The 19,577-nt window shown below is 53.6% G+C and overlaps 5 protein-coding genes across 5 annotated transcripts; 3 read left to right on the forward strand and 2 right to left on the reverse strand.

Moving 5' to 3' along the window:
- Nucleotides 1-4: 4 nt before the first annotated feature.
- On the forward strand, nt 5-1,325 carry C8A04DRAFT_33310 (putative isoprenylcysteine alpha-carbonyl methylesterase ICMEL2; the record flags this gene model as incomplete). The annotated part of the gene is made up of 4 exons (XM_062782418.1): nt 5-159; nt 222-253; nt 325-1,181; nt 1,248-1,325. The coding sequence occupies 4 exons, from the start codon at nt 5-7 to the stop codon at nt 1,323-1,325; spliced, it is 1,122 nt and encodes a 373-aa protein (XP_062632591.1).
- Nucleotides 1,326-1,540: 215 nt separating this feature from the next.
- Nucleotides 1,541-3,013, reverse strand: C8A04DRAFT_40897 (molybdenum cofactor sulfurase; the record flags this gene model as incomplete). The annotated part of the gene is made up of 1 exon (XM_062785096.1): nt 1,541-3,013. One exon carries the CDS (start codon nt 3,011-3,013, stop codon nt 1,541-1,543), a length of 1,473 nt encoding a protein of 490 aa, XP_062632592.1.
- Nucleotides 3,014-5,339: 2,326 nt separating this feature from the next.
- Nucleotides 5,340-6,464, forward strand: C8A04DRAFT_16059 (uncharacterized protein; the record flags this gene model as incomplete). The annotated part of the gene is made up of 1 exon (XM_062778715.1): nt 5,340-6,464. The coding sequence occupies one exon, from the start codon at nt 5,340-5,342 to the stop codon at nt 6,462-6,464; it is 1,125 nt and encodes a 374-aa protein (XP_062632593.1).
- A 479-nt stretch (nt 6,465-6,943) lies between these two features.
- On the reverse strand, nt 6,944-12,602 carry C8A04DRAFT_16060 (poly polymerase catalytic domain-containing protein; the record flags this gene model as incomplete). Its single annotated transcript, XM_062778716.1, has 6 exons — nt 6,944-7,429; nt 7,530-9,303; nt 10,273-10,391; nt 10,454-10,762; nt 10,822-11,790; nt 11,841-12,602. The coding sequence occupies 6 exons, from the start codon at nt 12,600-12,602 to the stop codon at nt 6,944-6,946; spliced, it is 4,419 nt and encodes a 1,472-aa protein (XP_062632594.1).
- A 6,037-nt stretch (nt 12,603-18,639) lies between these two features.
- Nucleotides 18,640-19,208, forward strand: C8A04DRAFT_33316 (uncharacterized protein; the record flags this gene model as incomplete). The annotated part of the gene is made up of 3 exons (XM_062782419.1): nt 18,640-18,817; nt 18,969-19,054; nt 19,134-19,208. The coding sequence occupies 3 exons, from the start codon at nt 18,640-18,642 to the stop codon at nt 19,206-19,208; spliced, it is 339 nt and encodes a 112-aa protein (XP_062632595.1).
- Between the last annotated feature and the right edge of the window lie 369 nt (nt 19,209-19,577).

Below are 19,577 nucleotides of genomic sequence, written 5' to 3' on the forward strand. Positions count from 1 at the left end.
CAATATGGCCACGAAGGATAAACAAGATTCCGCGCTTCCCCCTTCCGCGCCGCCGGGATTCAGCGACCACACGTTCACACCACCAAGTGGCGTGGAACTCGCGGTCCGTGTATGGCCCGCCGAAACTCCCATCAGCGAGCCGGCTCCGTTTATCATTTGGTGTGTAACAATCCCGAGCTCGCTTCTCTTTATTATCACAGTTACTGATTTGCATTAATTAGGACTCACGGAGGCGGGTGGTTCGGTGGATTTCGTATGTTGGCATCTTGACGTTGTTCTTGTTTTGACTCCTGAGCTTTCCACTCAGGTTAACACACCTCGCAGACTTTGCTCCGCTTCCATGGATGGCGCCCGGCTTCCGGCAGCGGGGCTATCACTTCGTATCTCACAACTACCGCCTTGCCCCTCAAGCTGGGGTCGAAGAACAGCTAGAAGATACCCTCGCAGCCATTTCTTGGTGCCGCGCAAATCTCCCATCCATCCTCGGGGAAAATCAGGTTGACGTTGACCGCTACGTCCTGACCGGAGAGTCCGCCGGTGGCCATTTGGCTACTTTAGCGGGACTGCATGTTCCCAGTCCCTCCCCCAAGGCAATCGTCAACATGTATGGAGTCGTGGACTTTGTCTCCATGAGCGCCTTCGGGCCACCAGAGAAACGTGCTACCCGAGCCACCCAGCCTCCTTGGGATGGCAGGTTCTCGGAGGAGACTCTTGCCAAACTTTTACGAGACCGTGATCAAGCAAATGCCGTAACCGATGCACTCCCGTGGGATGAGTTCAAGCGCATCCCTGATACTGTCATCAGCAAGTTGTGGGCAACCGATTTCAAATACACGGAAAGGGCTTTGATCCAGGCCGAACTACATATCAGGTATGCCCTGAGCGCGTCAGCCGAGGGGTTGCGTGTGGGTATTTTGCACGGCGAAAGATTTCAGAGCGAGGAGGAGCTGATCGCATTTGTTCGTTCGGTATCCCCTCTCCGGGTTCTTCAGCACCGAGCGGCTGAGGGCAAGAAGGGGGCTGATTTGTTTCCCCCTACTGCTTTTCTACACGGAACCGGGGACGTTGACGTTCCTGTGGAACAGAGCTACGCAATGGCCAGCGTGCTCAAGGATGCTGGTGTCCCCGTCGTTGAGTCTTACGAAGAGGGGGAACCCCACGTATTTGATTTGAAGTATACAGTACGACCCCGAGGCAACTGAATTTATATCATCGTATAGCGGCGCCCATGCTTACAAGTTGTTTAGGGCCCTGATGTTCCTGGCTGGGACACGTACATCGTACCCATTCTCGACTTTATCGACGAACATCTCAGCAAGAAGTAAATGCATAGGCGGCGTTTCATTACCTCCGCCATGATACATGTCTATCTTCTTGGAATCAAGTGGTTTGACGATGATGCACGGGCCGGAGAGTTGGGGTGGCCAGGAGCGCAGGTATCGTCACCTGGGGGTAAGAAATGGAACTTAATTAAAACGAGTGAATCCATGAGAAAATAGTACGAAGTCAAATGCTTTTACACCCTTCTCCGCTCCTTTTCTCAACACTGCGGTCGGATGGGTGGCCCTTCTCTAACCACGATCCGGTCCTTGTACGTCTTTTCAGCGAACCCAAAGAACTTATCCAAGTCCGTGGTGTTTGAGGCTAGGCCAAACGAAACGCGCACGGCGCCCAGCGTTTCAACCCCGTGGGCCTCAAGTTGCCTATCAACCTTCCGTAACGGTTTGCGGGGCCTTGTCAGCAGTTGGACGACCGATTTATCCAAGCCTAATGCAGCTTCGCCGGCCCCGGGATTACAGAAACACCCGGTCCGAAGGGAAATTCGGGCCGCAGCCGACTCCAGGCCGACCAGCCGGTCATCAATCACCTTCTCTCTTGCATCAAGAAAGTTGAACGTGATCGTGCCCCCGCGCATATCCGTGTTGATCGGCCCGTATACTCTCACCATGGGCGTTCCATTGCTATGATGCATCTGCAAGAGACGATCCAAGAAGAGCCCCGTCAAGAAATTAACTCGAGCCCCAATGGCAGATACGCCGATCGCTTCCAGCCAATCTAGACCAAAGTGAACGTCTGGGATCCCGAGGAAGTTTGGGGTGCCATCTTCGAAAGCTTCGGCTCCTGGTGCAAGCGTGTGCCATGGAACTGATGCCGCGGCAGCTTGGATAGTCCCGCCAGAAAACCAGGGCCGTTGCATGCGAAGGAGGTCGAGAGACTCTTTGCGCGCGATCAGGCATCCTATCCCAGTGGGATAGCCAAATAACTTGTACCAGCTGACTATCACAAAGTCTGGCTTGACTTCTGACAAGTCTAACGTTGCAGTGGGGAGGTAGGCAGCCGCGTCGAGTAGGACGTGATAGCCCCTTTCTTGAGCTAGGGCGGTCCATGAAAGGGGGTGGCGGACGCCGCTGAAGTTGCTCTGTGCTGGATATGCGAATAGGCCCGCTGATTTAGGGTTTAGGCTAGACCTTCGAAGCATGCAGTGACATCTAGTTGGAAGTCGACGCCAAAGACGCCGACTTGGACCGAGAGCAGAGGTGACATCCGTATGGCTGATACGAAGGTCAGGTTGGAGAAGGGGAATGTATTTTGTTTGGGCTCCTTTGGAAGCGGCAAACTCCCTGATACCGTTGATGGAATTGTGGTTGTCAGCTGTCAGGACAAGTCCGCGCCCACGGTGAAAAGGGTAGGCCTCGCCGACCAGTCGCGCTGCGGCAGTAGCGTTTGCAGTAAAGACAACCGTGTATTCACCAGGAGAAGCATTGACATGTGCAAGAACCCTGGATTTAGTGCGGTCTATGGCCTCCGTGGCCGCAGCACTGGTTGGATTGATGGAGTGCGGATTCCCATACAGGGTAGTGGCGAACCGAGTACTGTGGTGCCGTACCTGAGAAGCTGCGGTGAGGCCTGATCCCGTGTAATCCAGGTAAACATGGTCCTGGGCGTCCAGGTAGTTGTATTCTGTCCGTCGTAAGGTTTCAAAGTCGGTTGTATCCGGGATTCCAACCGGCATCTTGATGGTCAGCGGCGAGGTTTGAGTTCGTGGGGCCAAGGGGTATAATTAATCGAGAAATGGATTCAGAAACTAATGGGGGGTGGGGAGCTTGCCGAGTTCATTTCGACAAGAGACGTCCCGGCCGAGAGCAAGAAGGATTTACGGCCGACGTACTTGTAATGCGTTGGTTTTGCTCATGCGTGAGTCCGAGAGCCTCTCATCGGTATTGGACTTTTAGTTACCTACCCTCTTATGTTTCGTTATTCCCAGCCCACCCACCACATTCTCGCTCGGTGTAAGCGCTTGGAACCTGTTGCTACGCACCCGCATTCCGGGGGAGTATAACATCAGGCGACTGACAGCTACCTATCGAGAACATTCCTTGCGAAAGTTACAGGCCGGGCGTCCCCGGATGACTGACACAGCCCCAGGCGGATGGGTTGCAGTTATGGAATACAGCAACCAATGATTGCTACAGCGACGGTTCGATGAAGTTCCTCAATAAGCTCTAATGCTGATAACGTTAGAATATCAGCACACTGCATTGACTTTAAGGGATGAGCCACGTTCGGTCAAGCACATTCTAGAAGGCACCTTTGTCACTGTGAATGTCATATTGAAGCCGCCGTATTTCACCGCACGCGATACAGTCTCTTGTCTCCGCCACTGTGCTGGCACTAGAGCCTTTTAGCCGTTGTTGTGTGCTTTGTGGACTCATACATCCGGGGCTGAGGTGAGATTGCCTCCGGAAACGGCAGAGGTGTGGGACACATGGTCCATCACGCCGCCCTGATGCAGACAATGCAGCCACTCTGGAAGAGAAGCGGGCCACCATTGAATGACACATGGCAGGTGCCCAGGGTATATGGACTTGATCAATTAACCTTTACGGGCTGCCCTTGATGTACCAACACGCGCTGTTGTGTCTTACAAACCATGGGCAAAAAAGATTTGGGTGGGCGGTTGTGACGTTTATCACCCAGCATCCTGCCGGCATCCCCGGCCAGCGTGCGTTCATCAATATTCGAGTCCTTGTGTCCATCCATACCGAGATCCGCTGTCACCCTACTTGATGACCTCGGACTGCTGGGGGTAACCGAGGCCCAATAGTAGATGTATTTGACTGATGAATCAAGACTGAGCTGCCGTCAGCTTTGATCGCACGTGGGCGTAGCAAGTGCGGTTTGCACTTTGCTTGACGGCCACTCTGAGGGGGCCGCGACCATACTAATGAGGGAATTATCACGCATTTAGTTGGGCGTTGTCGAGCTGCAAGTCAGACTAAAATGTCGATATCAGGAACAGGTCAAGGTTAGGCCCAACGACAAGAACCTAACTCAGGATAAGGCTCGGTAATGATTAGCGATTCACTAGGGTGAGGCGGCGGTGTGGTCGTGCGGCGGGTGAACGGTCCCCCAAGGCTGTCCTGGAGCGCGACTTCCTAAATTACTTGTACGGTGTGTTGGATGCCGATGTTTTGTGCGGTGTTTGTTGCGCGGTCTCAGTGGCCGATCGTGCGATAGATTTGCTTCCCCTTCAAGAGCTGAAAATTAATTGAATCCATTTTATAGGTAGACCTTAAAAGCGCACAAGGTTGATTGCGCAGGTAACAAACAGTCGTGGTCGCCGGATTTAGTAATTATTAAGTTTGAAGCACAAATTAGTTAATTGAATGCGTTGGGAACAAGATGAACATTCCGTTCCACTTGCTTGCTCACCTTAAAGCCGCGGACTTCCTGTCTCACTGTGGCAAAAAAAGCGGCAGATTAAGTGGATGCGCTACTTTTCTTCAAGAGTGAAAAAAGACAAAAGGGAATAACTAACTAGTTTAGAAAAGCGAAAGGGGACGGAATAGAATAAAATCCAACAAGTGAAAGAAGACGGAAAGAAAAAAATGAAGCAATCGGTAATTAAGCAGTTTGAAAACAAGATTTCAAGCCGATGTTATAACTGTATGGATATTAGACTTCTAGGCTGCTAATTTCCCATTTATAATCGTCAGAATCCATTAAAAATGGTAGAATGTTGACAGGTTGGGGTTAATAATTATCTATTTTGGTTTGTTGACCATAGCGAGCCTGTAACCCTGTGTAACGTTAACCCCGCATCTCTTTGGGAGTTTGCTCCCCCATTGGCCCCATCGGGGCTCGAACCAAGCCCCACATCGGCATTGCGGGGAGCTGCAGGGGAGCTGATGGCGCCGAGGTCCACCAAAAAACAAACATTGCGCATTTCATCAACAACTTTCGAAGCGACGATTTTGCTTGCCAACCGGCGGAGCGAATTGTTTTCATCCAAAAAAGGTTCCCTACCAGTGCGTTTAACGCAGCGCCGACGCCGAATTATGGACTCTATCACTCGTCAACGGCCCCGGCCAGCAGTCCACAGCTTCTCCCTGCGCTATCTGCTCGTGGTACCAATTTTGCTGGCCATCCTTACCGGCTACGTTCTTTTCGCGCACGGCGACACCAACACCTACATGCTCTACTCCCAGTGTCACGCCCGGTCGCGTCTTCCTTGGCTCGCACAAATCCCGCTTCTCGGGAGTCCTGCATGCTTCCTCGTCAGTTTCTTCCAGGAAGCCGTCGCGTCGACGCGCGCGTTTAGCATCATGGCCGTCATCCTCTCATTCGTTGCCGGTTTGCTTACCATCAGCACCGTCGAGGCGGCCCGGATCTGCAACTCCCCCAACGCATTGATCGCGTATCCGACCGGGCCTTGGCTTGTGTTCAATCTCATCGGCGGTGCCGTCGTCTGGCAGCTTGTCATCATCCCGGCCTTTTTCCACCGCAGTCGCCAGATTATTGCAGCACGGAAGAACGGGGTCCCGCAGCAGCTCTCCGGCCCGGCAGACCCAACGTTTGGGGAAGCCATGCGGCAGCTAGCAAGAGCCGCCGAGGCCGTGGCTATTCCCGTCGCCGTTGTGGCGGGTTATGTCCTGCCCTCCGTCTTGATGCTGGTCTTGAAACATCCGGCCACGGTGCTGGTATGGCTATTCTTCCCAATCTGGGTCTCGGTTATACGTCAGGTTACTCGAAAGGGGGTGTTGCTCGTGCGGGACGCATGGAGTAGCAGTTTGCATCTGGAGTCGAACCGAATCGCCACGGCGGTCATATATACGGCACCCATTTTGTTATCCGTTGCGGCACATGCACACTTTATTTGGGCTCTGACCCAACCCGACGACCGAAAGGAGCTGACGCGCTCTACCCTGAAGTTTATCACCATTGACGCCTTTTTTATTGGCCTCACGGTGCTTTATTGGGTCCTGATCGAAGCCGGTTGGCGTGTCGCTCTGGTCATTCTCGCTAGCTCTCTTGTGTTTGGTCCCGGGGCGGGGGTTTGTCTGGGATGGATTTATCGGGAACAAACCGTTGACCTAGATCGGGGTGTCACGGTTGTGGCTGTGGGATCACGTCGGGCGAGCGAAGACGCCGACCCAACAGAAGAAAGTCCCCTGTTGCGGTGAGACAAGTTGAGAATGCGAGTGATGTGGGGATGGTGGATGTTGGACACAGCGGTGTTTCAAAATAGCGTATTTTATAATGTCTATACGAGGTACATGAGCTAGCATCCTAATACCTTTACGAGTTAATGGTTATTTGCCACGCCTACTCGTTCCCTTTCTCCCTGTTCCCGTTACCAATTTTTCTTTTCTCCGTTGACGGAGATTTTGATCACCTGAAGTGCAGTTTTGGTAAGAAACCACGATGTGTTGATGTGCGTCTGTCCGGAATACGATGTCACACCGCCCCGACCCGAGGCGCTTGCCAAACCTGCACCCCACGCGCACGTGGGTGGGATGACGCGATGCATGCCTGAAATGGTGTGATTGCGACCCGATGCGATGGGTTCAATACAAAAATGTCTTGTCTCCCCAAAACACTTACCTCCACAGACGAGGGAGGTACTTTTGGATCTGAGTTTTTACTCCTTTGGCAAACTGTGTCATGACATGCCAGTACCGGTAAAGTGCCCGATATCAGCCCAGCCGTGCGACAAGGCCGACCACGACTCCATTCCAAAAAATTCGGGCCCAAAGTTAAGCGCGTCGGGCAGCTCTTCAAAGGCATTGCTCCCGGTTGTGATGGCGCTCGCTTGGGACGGTGCAACACCTGCATTGGCCGCTCCCTGACCCGGCCCCGCTGCCTCTGGCATGGGGATGTTCAAGGCAGACGCGATTGGGCCGAGAGAAGATGGTGGCGGCATCTGCATAGATCCCACGCTGACTTGATCTACGGGAGTCGCACCCGAGGGGGTCGGCCCTAGGAGTTGTTGGAGTCCAGGGTGTTCCGTCCTTAGTGTCGCACCTTGTGCAGCGAGGTATGGTGTTCCTGTTCCGGGCCCAAGGTTACGAGCACGACCCGGCTGGGAGTTGAGCGGTACCTCGGGCAACGATAGGCCGTTGGTAATGAGCCGCTCAATATCCGCTTGCTGGTCACGGTAAGTGTTCATTCATTTTCCTCACATGTCGAGATGGACGGTTTGAAGCACGCGGACAGAAGAGAAGAGAAAGGGAGAGAGTGTGTCTTACAATACTAGTAGATGCGGGGCCAGGGGTCGACTGTCGAGCAGCACGGAAACAAAGGTTCGCCAGCTCCCGTACGCGCTCCTCGGTAAAGCCTAGATAGGCGTTGTCGGTCTGGAGGCCGTGATACAGTACCTTGGAGCATTGGAATGCGCAGCCTGGCAGATCGAGATCGGCTACTGGTGGGCTGGCGCAGGTGCTGCTCAAGCTCAGCAACTGCGAGAACATGTCGGCCATGCCGCGAGCATGCTCATAGCAGCTGCGGCGCTTGTGCAGAACAAAGTGAGGGTCTAGTTGCTGCAATGCCGTTGGCGAAAGCGCATCCTTGAGCCCGGGGAGGAATAGGCGATACAAGTCGAGATGACACTGTCTCCAGAGCAGGTGCGTGGTAATGAAGATGTTGAGCCGGGTGGAATAACTGCGTAGACGGAAGTTGGCCTCATTTTCCCGGAACGAGGCCGGCAATCTCGCCTCGAAGACTTCGAGCTCTGTGGCGAACTCGGCCAGTTGTGCTGGTAGCGCAGCGACCGTCTCACTCGACGGCGAAGCGGTCATCTTGGAGGCGCATTGCAGGATACGTGTGCGCATCCAGTAGAGCCGTATATGCAGGGCCATGAGTCCCAACACATCCGGTATAGGAGGGATGATGCCCGTGGTGGGATCTGGGCCCGGGCCCCGCAGCCCTTCTGTTGGGTCTGGAAGGTCAAAATCGAAATTTCGCTCATTACAGGGCAGTTGCAGATGGATTTGGTGTTCCGCGTCAAACCACAGCGCAACATCAGCTTGCCCTATCGAGATGGATGCGTCGATCATGAAGATGGTCCACATGAGACGACGACGGGCTTCCCGCGCAAGAAAGCAGAGATCAGTATTCTCCTGGTACAACCGCATGGCTGTGGCAAAGCGGCTTGCGATGGCATGCAGCATAAAGGCGCCGGAAAAGCGCTTGGAGAGAATGCGGTGCTTGATGACGAGGACAAGCGCCTGCAGGCGGGAGATGGTTGGCTTCTCGAGGCCGGCTAAGCAGAGGGACATGGCCTCATCAATGCACCGATTGCCATAGTCTACCATCCCCGGGCCAAGGTCTGTTAGCAGCGAAGTGACCCCGACCACGGCGAGCACGAGGGCACGGTCCAGGGACCCGGCATGGTAGAGCTCCATGAGGGATGGGCGGTGCAAGAAGGAAAACATGGCGACGTGGTAGACGTGACGGAAGAAGTGGTCAAAGGCCTTGAGGGCGAGCGCCTCATCGGGTTCGGTAGGATCCAGGGAGGTGGTGGCAGGGCTGGCGTTGCTGCTGGACGTGCCGTCGTCCGGATGGGGTGCGCTCTGCCCTCCACTTGCGTGCGAGTCAAGGTCCATGGCGGACGACCCGGGCGAGGGAGCGGCCGTGGGGGTTGGAAGGGGGAGAGGCAGTGCCCGTTTGCCGGGGCGGTAGACACACTCCAAGCGCTGGGCCCGGCATCGGTCACAGCTCGGCATCGACCCGCTGCAACGGGCCTTCCGGGCGTGGCAGTTCTGGCAAGCCTGGCGCACGCGCCGTCGAGGGACTGAGATGGCATTGCCCACGCTACCTTCCCCGGGTACGACTTCAACGCCCACGTTCTCGTCATAGGAGCAGCTGAAGCTGAGGCGCTCACAGTTGGTGCAGATTCCCCGGCGGCCGTCGCATCGGACCTTGCGTGCACGACACGTGACGCAGGTGTTTGTCCGCTTCTGGGGTCGGGGTGAGGTACTCATGAATAGGCGGTGGTTCCCGGTGCTGCCTCTGGCGCTGATGCTGGTGCTGGTGGAGGGAGTTGACTGTGGCGCGCTGCTGCTGCTGCTGCTGCTCCTGCTGCGGCGTGTCTCGGTGCGTCATCGGCGACAACCGGGGCCGGTTGGGGCGCGCGGGCTGTCAATCCCCGCTCGCTGTCGCTATTGCTGTCGCTGCTGTGTTCCTCCGACCGTCCTCCCCTGTGCTGTCCCCTGCTGCTTTGTTTGCAGTTTTGGCGCCCGCGGTTTGTGCAATTTGTTGTAGTCGTCGTGTGAAGGCGGGTTCAAGTCCCGGATTGCTGCAAACATCGCGTTGTCGCTAGGTTTTTGAGAGCGAGATGGCCCGGCGTGTCGCTCGTCAACCTGAATGCTGGATTTGCCGCTCAAAAAGTTTCACTGACCGGGCGGTTCAGGGCAAGTCTTTGCTCATCCTGGGCTGCAATTGAGATGTGGGGGGTTGGGGGAACCGCAGCGGAACGGAGTGCCAACGTGGAGGGTCAGCGCTGGCCCCAGTGGTTCATCTGGGTCTTGGCGGTGGGGCACGCATTCTGCATGCACCCCATGCCTTGGAGAACGATGGGCGTTGGGGCTACGAATACCTCTGCTCTGGACATCTTCAACCTGGGGGCTTGGTGGTGCAACATTCATTGCGGGCATAGATATAGACGAAACCATTCATTTGTGTACCTATCGGTGCTGCTACAGTACCACGCGATATGTCCGTCGAGCATGACAGATTCAAGTGCTCCATATTAGATGCGGTCGAGGTGGCTAGCGTCACATGATTGATCCACAGCCAAAACGTCCGGGTATCCCGTCACATGCATCGCCCAAAGTTTTTGCACAAAGTAATTCCGATGACGTGCCTAACAATGTCGATTGACTAGCAGAGGATGAAGGAGGAAAGATTTATCAACAAGACTCGATAGGACCCGAGTTACCAAACGCCCCATTCCCAAGCAAACCGTTTGAACTAGCTAGGTCCGGCTTTTACATGCGAACACGCAGCAGATAGCGCAAGCGGACCTGCGAAACATCGTAGCAAATATACTCATTGTAGTAAAGCCCAGCGTTCGGCACATTTGTCGGGCCAGGGACCACAGAGGTGTCGGGCTGTGCTTCCTGTTAGCGGGTCGTATATGGTTCTGGGAGCCTACGTAGGCAACAGGACTTACCATCTTCACGCCCGCGAGAGAAGGGTGAACACAGGAGGCGTCCTTCCACTGGCTTGGGCCGGTGGAACCTTGACCCCAAGTCGAAATCATGCCCTTCCCCTTGGCGTCTTCTCCCGCTGTGTATGAAGCGTTTACAAGCTCCTGCATCGGGTCGCCGAGCTCTGCTTCACACAACAGTAACAGCGCAGTTCCGCCCGAGATGTACGAGCAACAGTAGTTGGCCGATTTGGAGGCCATGTCCGCTAGGTAGATACCCTTTCCGAACATGTATCCTGATACGGGCGCTTCAGGGGGTGCAATTCTCAAGCCCTAAGTGGCGGGTTAGCATAGGTGGTCGCCGACCATGGGAAAAAATGACGGTCACGTACCTGGCTCAAAATGCCACCGAAATTCGTACAGCGCGAGCCGTGCCACAAGAGTCTCCTGTTCTGGTTCATTTTTCCAAAGCTACCGTCGAATCGCTCGGTCTCGCCCTGTCGTTCGATGCGGAAAATAGACTCAACCGCGTACTGGTGTCCGTGAGTCGAACCACGGCTCTCCACCAGGTAGTTTTGCAGCTGTGTGTATTCGTTACTCGTTGGGTCCAGTGGGGTCATTTCCTGCATCTTCAACGCCTGATAATGTCTGTCGAGCGGGTGGACTTCATCCTCAGCAGACTTGTCCACCTTCATGAGGAGCGCCGCATCCTTCATATCGCTCAGGCTTTCCAGAAGTTCTATTTCTGTCTTGAGCATGGCGTGCGTGTTGATGACGGGAGGCCGGTTACGCCCAAAAGCGTGCGGAATCACCGAGTAAAAAGTGTTTGAGAGGTTCTCCACAGCGTTGTGGAACGAAGTGCCATACTCGGAGGTAGCCAACCCGGGCTCGTCGATGAGAGCGGACAGGTCTTTAAGCGTTTGGAAGCCTCGGGTGATGGTCGCCTTGCTGAGTTTGCCGAGCGGTAATTTGTTAGCGTCATAATTCAGTGAGGACATGGTAGCGTTGAAGTATTGTTGGTTGAAGATGAGCTCCATGAGGGTTTGTACGGCTGGCTCAAGCGCAGATTTGGGCGGTTCCCAAGTGGACGCCTTTTTCTGTTCGGCTTCGTTGTCGCCGCCCTCCCCTTCATCGTCATCCGAGTCCTCGTCGTAGTTCTTCTCTACAAACGCGTATTTTCCGGGCTTGGGGGGATTCCCACGATCTTTCCAAGCGAGACTGGACTTGTCCTTGAATTTTTTCTCAAATTGCCGCATTGCACCATCCAAGCTGCTCGAGGACGTGTATGCGGTTTGGCCGCGCTCCCCGACACGACCCCATCTTGTCCAAGTGTGAAAGACACCAGAACTTTGTAGTAACTGCTCCGGACATTAGAAACAGTAATTCTGACCGCGCGATCTCGTCCGCTTACCTGAATCCGATAAAATTTGTTGTTGTTGTGTGAAGCATTTGTTTGATTGAGCGAGGCATCGTAGATAACCCCTTCCGGGCTGATGTACACCTTTGATGTGAAAAAGGGGCACCCTTCATCAAGGGGTATGTGCAGGTCCTTGCTCTTTGCAACTTGTCCTTCCCCTACAGCTTTCTCCACTTTTGCTTGTTTCGATTGTTTCTCGTCGGCCGGTTGGGTGGCACCGTTGATCGCATCGGGCGCGTCGCTATCATCATCAGCCGGGTCGGTTTTACTCATGGTGGTCTTACGTCCCCTCGTCTTCTTGGATTTCGGCGGGGCATCGCTACCGGACGCATCGTTGGCAGCAGGAGATGGAGCACGCTTCCGCGATCGTGTGCTTCGTGCAGTAGTGGTGTTGTTGGTTTGGGGGGGTGTCGTTTGGGACTGGGATGAACCTGTGACTTGTTGCGAACTCGACCAATGCGGGACAAAATACTTTTCGGTAGCTTTGGCGTTTTGTGTCTCGCATGTCTGGAGCCAATCGAGAGTGACGATGTGAATGTCTAACGATTGCGCCTGCGAGACTTTGGGCGACGGTTTGTCGTAATCTGCTTCGGTAGCGATCAAGTGTGTAGTGTCGTCGGCGACACGGCTGCCGACGGTTGCACCAAGAGCTTCGGCCCTCGTCTTGATCGTTGCATGTGTCGTTCCTTGGAATGTCCCACTCAGTGCAACCCTGCAGCCATCAAGGGCGGGCTTACTGCCCCTTCTAGGTGCCATGCTGGGGAGAGGGTCGGTGGATGGCCGAATGGTGTCAGGAGCGGTTGGCTTCTGTCACTGCTGCAAACTGGGCTTCAGGCTCGCCTTGGTTGTTGCAGAGTCTCAATTGACTGAAGGAGGTGATGCTTTGGGGTTGAAAGGGCGAGGGCAGCCGAAAGATGGGCGCTTCTTGCGTTGTAAATAATTGCATGGCGCGTCCCATGTTGAGCAGGCAACCACTGGGTCGAGTGGTCGAGCGGCGCCGCGTTGTCACGGGATCCTGGTTCGCTCCGCAGGCAGGGAAGGCATCAATGCGCCATGTGGGAGGGCGGTCCACTAAAAAGTCAGGCAGCTGAGGCAGAACACCTGCTTGACCTTGTCTCGCGCTGCATTCCTGAAAAGTACCCAATTACCGAAGAGAAGATTTCTTGACATTGACATGGACCGTGCAGCTGCTTGGTCTTTGTGTCATTTGGATGCATTGGCACCTTAATTTGTTGGGGCTTCCATCCAATTTGAGTGAACCTCAATTTTTCAACGCGCCGCTATTTCACAACTTGTCGCTTGTGGTTTGGCCCGAGGCCCAGTGCGCTGCAGGAAGGCTTTTCAAAGAAGGATTGTTGCGACCGGAAGGTGAAATGCTCGTCGTCGGCAAGTGATGGACAGTATGAGCAAATTCAGGGATCAGAAGAAGGCGACAGAAGCTCTAAAATGTCCCTGATTGTGCCATTGCCTCCCGCATAGCCTGTAACTGTCAGCAAAGGTCGGTGGTTGTGAGGTGGTGGTTGCAAATTATCTCGGGATTATTATGAATGAGTTTCGAGGAGCCAGACACAAATAGGTACAGCAGGGTGGGAAAGACCAACAATGAAGGTCCTTCTAGTTTACCCTCGGAAATACATCCGACCTTCCGATTCTCAGGCATTTGAAGGAAAGGTACCTGATGCTCTTCTGCCACCTTTGCTGAGGCCCTTGCCCTTCTCGGTATCCTCGCTGAACCACTAGTAGATCTCGTGCACTGTCATGGCGTGCCTCGGGCTACTTAAGAAGGCCTGGTAGATGAGTTTGGCAAACATTACCCTGTACTTGTCGGTCTAGTTCTAGCCTTCTTGATACAGCACAGGGGGCGGTTTCTTGCTGTGCGCGCCGGTGGCTACGGGCGCGACGAGTGTCGGGGCTTGGCTGGTGGTGTCGTCGTTGGGAGAGCTTGGGAGCTCGTCTATGCTGAGGCTCAGGGTTGTACTGCAGGGCGACATGAGACGGGCGCTCTCTAGAGTCGGTTTACCCTGGCCTGGGGAGGTGCTGTAGCCACACTCGGGGCCTTCAAATCTGGCCGAGGAGGGACCAAAGTCCCTGGAATACGAGCTAGGCATGCTGTTGTCACCGTTATGTATGTAACCCGAAAGCTGGGGGTCTAGGCCTGGGAAGGGGTTGTGAGCTTGTTGTTCTGTTGCTGCTTCCCAAGGCGTGGGCCGAGCTGCTTGGGTGGCTCCCAATTGCGGGGTGAAGTGCTACACTAGCGGCTATGAATCATGGGATGGGTGTGTAGGGCGTAGTATCCAGGCGCGTTATAGTTCTGTTGCTGGTTGTTGCTACTTTCATAGACCCCGACCCTGCCCATGATAGAGACAAGCTGTTGCCCCACCCCAGAGGGGATTAATTGGGAAGACGGGGCGTCCGAGACTGCCATCGTCGACAAGGACTCCATGTATGTGTATATAGATGAGTGTGATATGATGGATGTGCTGGATGATGACCTTGCGACCTTGCAGTAGAGGTCAAAAGGCCAAAGAGTGGGAAGAATACAAAGTACGAGGGCGGGTTGCTTTAAGGCATACAAGGTGTGGGATATCTCCCTCCCGAGTCTCGACCCCTCCCAGTGACCTCAGTCCTCTACCATGACCTGTCTACCTAACCTCTACTCTTTGTCCCTTATTCTTGTCCCTTTTTTGTCCTTCTTCAACAATTGCAGATGGCCAACCTGCCACGCCTCCTCGAGGCCATCGGCCCTGGCTCATGACAGGGCTTGGCGCAAGCAAAGCCCCAGGCCTGAGATCTTAAAACCTGGTGTGTGCTCGGCACCTATTAGTTTACCCCTTACATTTACTGTATATAACCCGGGCCAATTTAAATAAAGGCTGAACAAAACATGTCCTATACCACTGAACGGGGCTGGATGAAGAAGATAGTGGGGGGACGGGAAATAGGGTGGTTTGATGCTCATACACCTTGTTGCACTGCTTTCTGATTTCAAAGGATAGGTTGGACACAACACAGGAGCGGACTGGATCGATGCAAGTTGAGTCTGGACTCAATGTTTTGGCCGCTTTGGTCTCGGACACTTCGAGGCTCAGGTAGTCGTCTTTTGGCCACAAAAGTTTGGCTGATTAACTCGAGTTTGAGGAATGATGGCACTCGATAGCTGCCCCGATAGATATGGATTAGACTTGATCCGTAAGTGATGCCGAGATCAACTAGATAACTGAGACAGAGAGCAGCACCGGTCCGAGTTTGCAAAGAACTAATATTTTCATTATACATGATTCGTTGTCCCCGTTGTACTTAACCCCCTAGGGTCACAGCCAAAAGGGTCTCTTAAAAATGAGTTTTTTTTTCTTCTTTTTTACACTTAGCAATCAGCAATCCTCTTGTGTAATCTCGTGTCCCTCTCCACCACACTGCAACACAACCGCTTACCCAGCCCGATTCAACAAACTATGCTGCCAAAATGAAGCTCTCCACTGGCCTGTTCACCATGTTGTATGCCGCCTTGGTTTCGGCCACACCGTTCGCTGCTATCGAGAGACGAGAAGCAGGAGCGTGCAATTCCACGTCTAAGACCTCACAGCCGGTGTGTTGCCAGCTGGCTGTTATTGATGGCGACATCGTCAACGGCGCCGGCTGTAAAACCGGTAAGTTGGACCCTAGATTGTTCCGGAAGCTCTCTCTCTATCTCGTGTGCCTTGTCCGTTTGCCCCGCTTGTGAGGTAAATCGAATCAAACGTGTAGGTGGTTAACTTGCTTGCTCGACAGCCGGGTCCCCAAACACCGTTCAGGAGTCCTTCAACGAATGCAAACGACAAGAATCTCCATTCGCCATTTGTTGCGTCAAGCCAGGGGCAAGGGAATCCGCAGACCCGGCACATGCGATGGAAGAGGAGCTTGACAGCTGCTAACTATTGCTTGTACGTTTTCTAGACCGAGTCCAACGATTGTACGATTGTGCGGCAGAAGTAGTGTCGGGCACAATTCTGCGAGATGTTGGGAGCTGGAACCAAACGGCACGGTGTTGTGTTGAACGTCAAGCCAGGTCGAAGGATAGTTAGTGAGTCTGGATCACCACCAGTCCCTCGTCAACCTCGATTTTGTTTCTCGGGTCATTCTTTCGCGTGACGATTCCGGCCGGGATGAAATCAAACCCTCTAGAGATTCTCAGGTTCACTATCTCCGAGCGCACACGCGTTGTTGCGAATGGAAGTCGAAATAAGTCAACATAAAACTGGTGTCAGGCGACCCTTAACCGCCTGTCGTGATGCGCATGGACAAAGAATATGCCATCGGAAACTGCTACCATCAGGAACCGGAACACAGCAAACCATTCGCCACCTGGTGTCTACATTTCAGTCTGGAATATCCCCGTCTGTCACCCCGTGGCGCCATTATGCACCCGTCGCGTTCTTAGAAACTACGCAGTGAGTTCGACCACCCATCGCCCCACATGTGTTCTTTCGCCAAAGAAATCAATCTTCTGTTGTGATTGGACCTCCTGTTTGCAACATCCGGAAAGAAGCCCCAGGCGCAAGCAACCGCAGGCGATGAGCTCGGAATCCGTTCGCAGAAGATACTCCGATGACACGTGATGCTGACGAATCCGATTGAATTTCCAATATGAACTCGGCATTTCGGGCTCGAGATCGCTGGCAAGCCTTGTTCGGTCCCACTGATTGTTGGTGGATGGAGAGTCAAGAATGAAGTTTAGGAATCGCCCAGCCCCGATCACGACCCACAAATGTGATGCCCAATTTCCTGACTGGTTCCCAGCAGAAAAAACTGGTGGTGCCAACGGGGGCTGGATCGACGCTCAGCTGCGACCGACAAATTACGGTGAAGATCACAGCAGTGCGCTGTCCCCGGAAACACATGACCGCTCGGTGTGTCTTCGAAGAGGAAAAGCTTGGTCTTTGGCTCTTGACTCCAAGTCATTCCACGGTAGCAAAGGACTCCCACCTTTCCTGGGAACCAACGGGAACGACGAAGCCCTAACGAACATGCTTATTCCGTACCAGACTTTGGAACGGGTGGATACATTTTGCAGCAACTGACGTAATAAGAAACCATGGCTTGGATCCCTTGCAGCCTTGATTTGTGAGTTCCAAGGACACGATCCGGGGGATCAGACCAGGGTTTGTGCAAGTTGAGTCCGGGGAGAGCGAGTTCCATATTGATTTAATTACTGCGTACTTGGCGAAAAAAAGTACAGAATACATTCATCACAAGGTAGGTTCGCTGAAGAATTGGCAATTCAGTGTCCCTGGTGGTCTTGATTCCGCCCTGCCAAGCATTCGGGCATGGAAGGTCACCCAAAGGAGAACAGAGAAATCCGATAAGGAACCCCGACGATTCATTGAAGAGTATACTGCACTCAGCCTGCCTGGCCGTGAAACAACCCCACGCCCCTTGCTTCCAACGCTGAACCTCGCGGCATCACACCCGAGACTTGTCTATGGGTGGAGTCTGGTTTCCACTTTGCCTTCAACTCCTTGGCGCCGGCATGCAACCGAGAGAAACAGACTATAACAGCGCGCAGGACGGTTAGTAAACTGTCAAAGGCCCTGCTGCGTTATATGTATATATTAGATATGGGGTTTCTGATCCACTCACCCCAGGGACTCTACAGCACAAGGGCACCTGGCTGCGGTCATAGCACGTGTCTTTGAACTCCTTAACGGAGGCAAACGATTCGGCGTCAACTATAACGCAGAGAAAACAAGTTAATCACCATCTTACATATCCAACACCTTTTAAACCCAAGCAGGCAACCAAAAGCACAAGACTTACGAGCTTCGCAATCCTCGTTGGCTCCCGCAATAGGATCAAATTCCTCGCAGCAAACCGGTTATGACTTCCCCAGGGGTATCTGGCAAACGTCTTTCCCGGCCTGCCGCTCGACGGCAGCGAGGGGGGTAGCCGAAGCCAGGGCGGCAGCCAAGATGGTGAATAGGGTCGTGGAAGACTTCATTTTCGGCGACTTTGTTATGTTGATTAGGGGGAGCAAGTGAGCACGGTTGGAGTTGTTGTTATCGGAGAACGGTCGGTTCAGGTAAGTTACTGAAGCTGCTGTGGAACAAAACCCGGCAGAGAGGTTTCAGAGGCAGTCTTAGGCATTTTAAGACAACACGGCACCCCACCGCCATCTAACTCGTTGATCATCAATTATCAATCTTGATGCATGTCCACCGTGGCAGGCATCATGTGGCAGTATTCCAACGAATCGGGCCCGTCAGCCCATTCTTAGTGGCCAGGAGGGGTGTGCTTCTCCAGATCCTGCTCGGGGATCTTCAGCGTTCGGCCGGTGTGTGTTTTTTTCTCCTTTTAGCCAAGGCCTGGGGCTCCAACGTTCAAGCCGAGAGCCCCTTCAATGACAACGAATGTCTTTGACAAGGATCGATGCAAGCTGAGTTCAGGGAGATCCGGCCTGTAAATGGATCAATGTCTTACACAGTACACACTCCAGCGAGTCTCAGACACTTTTGTCCGCAGGCGGCCCACCTGCTCCGAACTCTTTTTGCAGTCCTGGGACCCGATGGCTGCCACAGTGGCCATGAATCGGGATTGATCTGTGATGGATGACGAGGTGGGACTGGGATAACTCAACTGGAGAACATCAGTCTTTATTCGGAAAAGAATGGCATTTTTGTCCTGTATTTAAAGCCCGGGGGCCGCAGCCGTGAACGGTCTCTTAGAAGTCTAATTCTTTGCAATTCTCAGCAGTCAGTAACCCTCGCCGTGACACTTTCGCCACCACTTGCCCATCTCGACTCGCCAGACGCTACCGAAAATGAAGTTCTCCACGACTGTTTTCACCATCCTGTCCGCCGCGCTGGCTTCGGCCACGCCGGTCACGGTCACTGAGCGTCAAGAAGAGGGAATTTGCAGTTTTGATGCTGTCCGGGCAACGCCGATTTGCTGTAGTGTAACATTCGCGGATTATTCTTCCGGCACTTACTGCCGACCTCGTAAGTTTCGAATCTACCATTCTTTCGTTTGTTTCTGTGATTTAGCGTACAGGGCTTTTCCGTGACCTCGCTAGTTGTTGCCGGGCCGCTTTTCAAAAGCATCCATCGCACCGTACCGAGGTAATTATTCACTGACTTGTCTTACCTGTAGCTTCCCGCGACCCCACCGACGTTGAGGACTTTAGGGATATCTGTTATGAATACGGGCAATTCGCCATGTGCTGTGAACGCACTGATGTAAGTGAATCACGAACTCGGATGTGTGCAATACATGGGGGTTGGACGGAGTTGCTAATCGTTGCTTGCGCTACTCCAGCTGGCTGCATCCTCCAACTGTGTCAAGCCGCTGTTGGATGGTGAGACTCCGCCCGGGTCCGGGACTGAGGAGTAGGCTCGGCGGTATTGCCGCAAGACATTGAAGAGCGAAAGGGAAAGGGACTGTGTAGTATTTTCCACGAGCAAGAGTATCAAATGGATCGCGTTGCCACAGGTGGCTGTTCTCCCTTTAGCAATTTTATGCACTAGAATTGCGATCCAGATGAGACCAAAAGTTGACCAGAAATTCCAAAACCAGCATTGATGTATCGAATGTGTCACGTTATGTACATGTCTAAACGAATTTACCACTTCCAGCCACAATTCACCAGGTCATTTCGGTGACCAAAAAGAGGATGTGCAAAAGAAAAAGACCGTCCACTTGTGATATTGTGACGAATCGTCTCAACCACACTCTGCAAGGGTTCACTGAAGGTAAGGTAAC

The sequence above is a fragment of the Dichotomopilus funicola genome (assembly GCF_033296635.1).
Source record: "Dichotomopilus funicola strain CBS 141.50 unplaced genomic scaffold C8A04scaffold_125, whole genome shotgun sequence".
NCBI lineage: Eukaryota > Fungi > Ascomycota > Sordariomycetes > Sordariales > Chaetomiaceae > Dichotomopilus > Dichotomopilus funicola.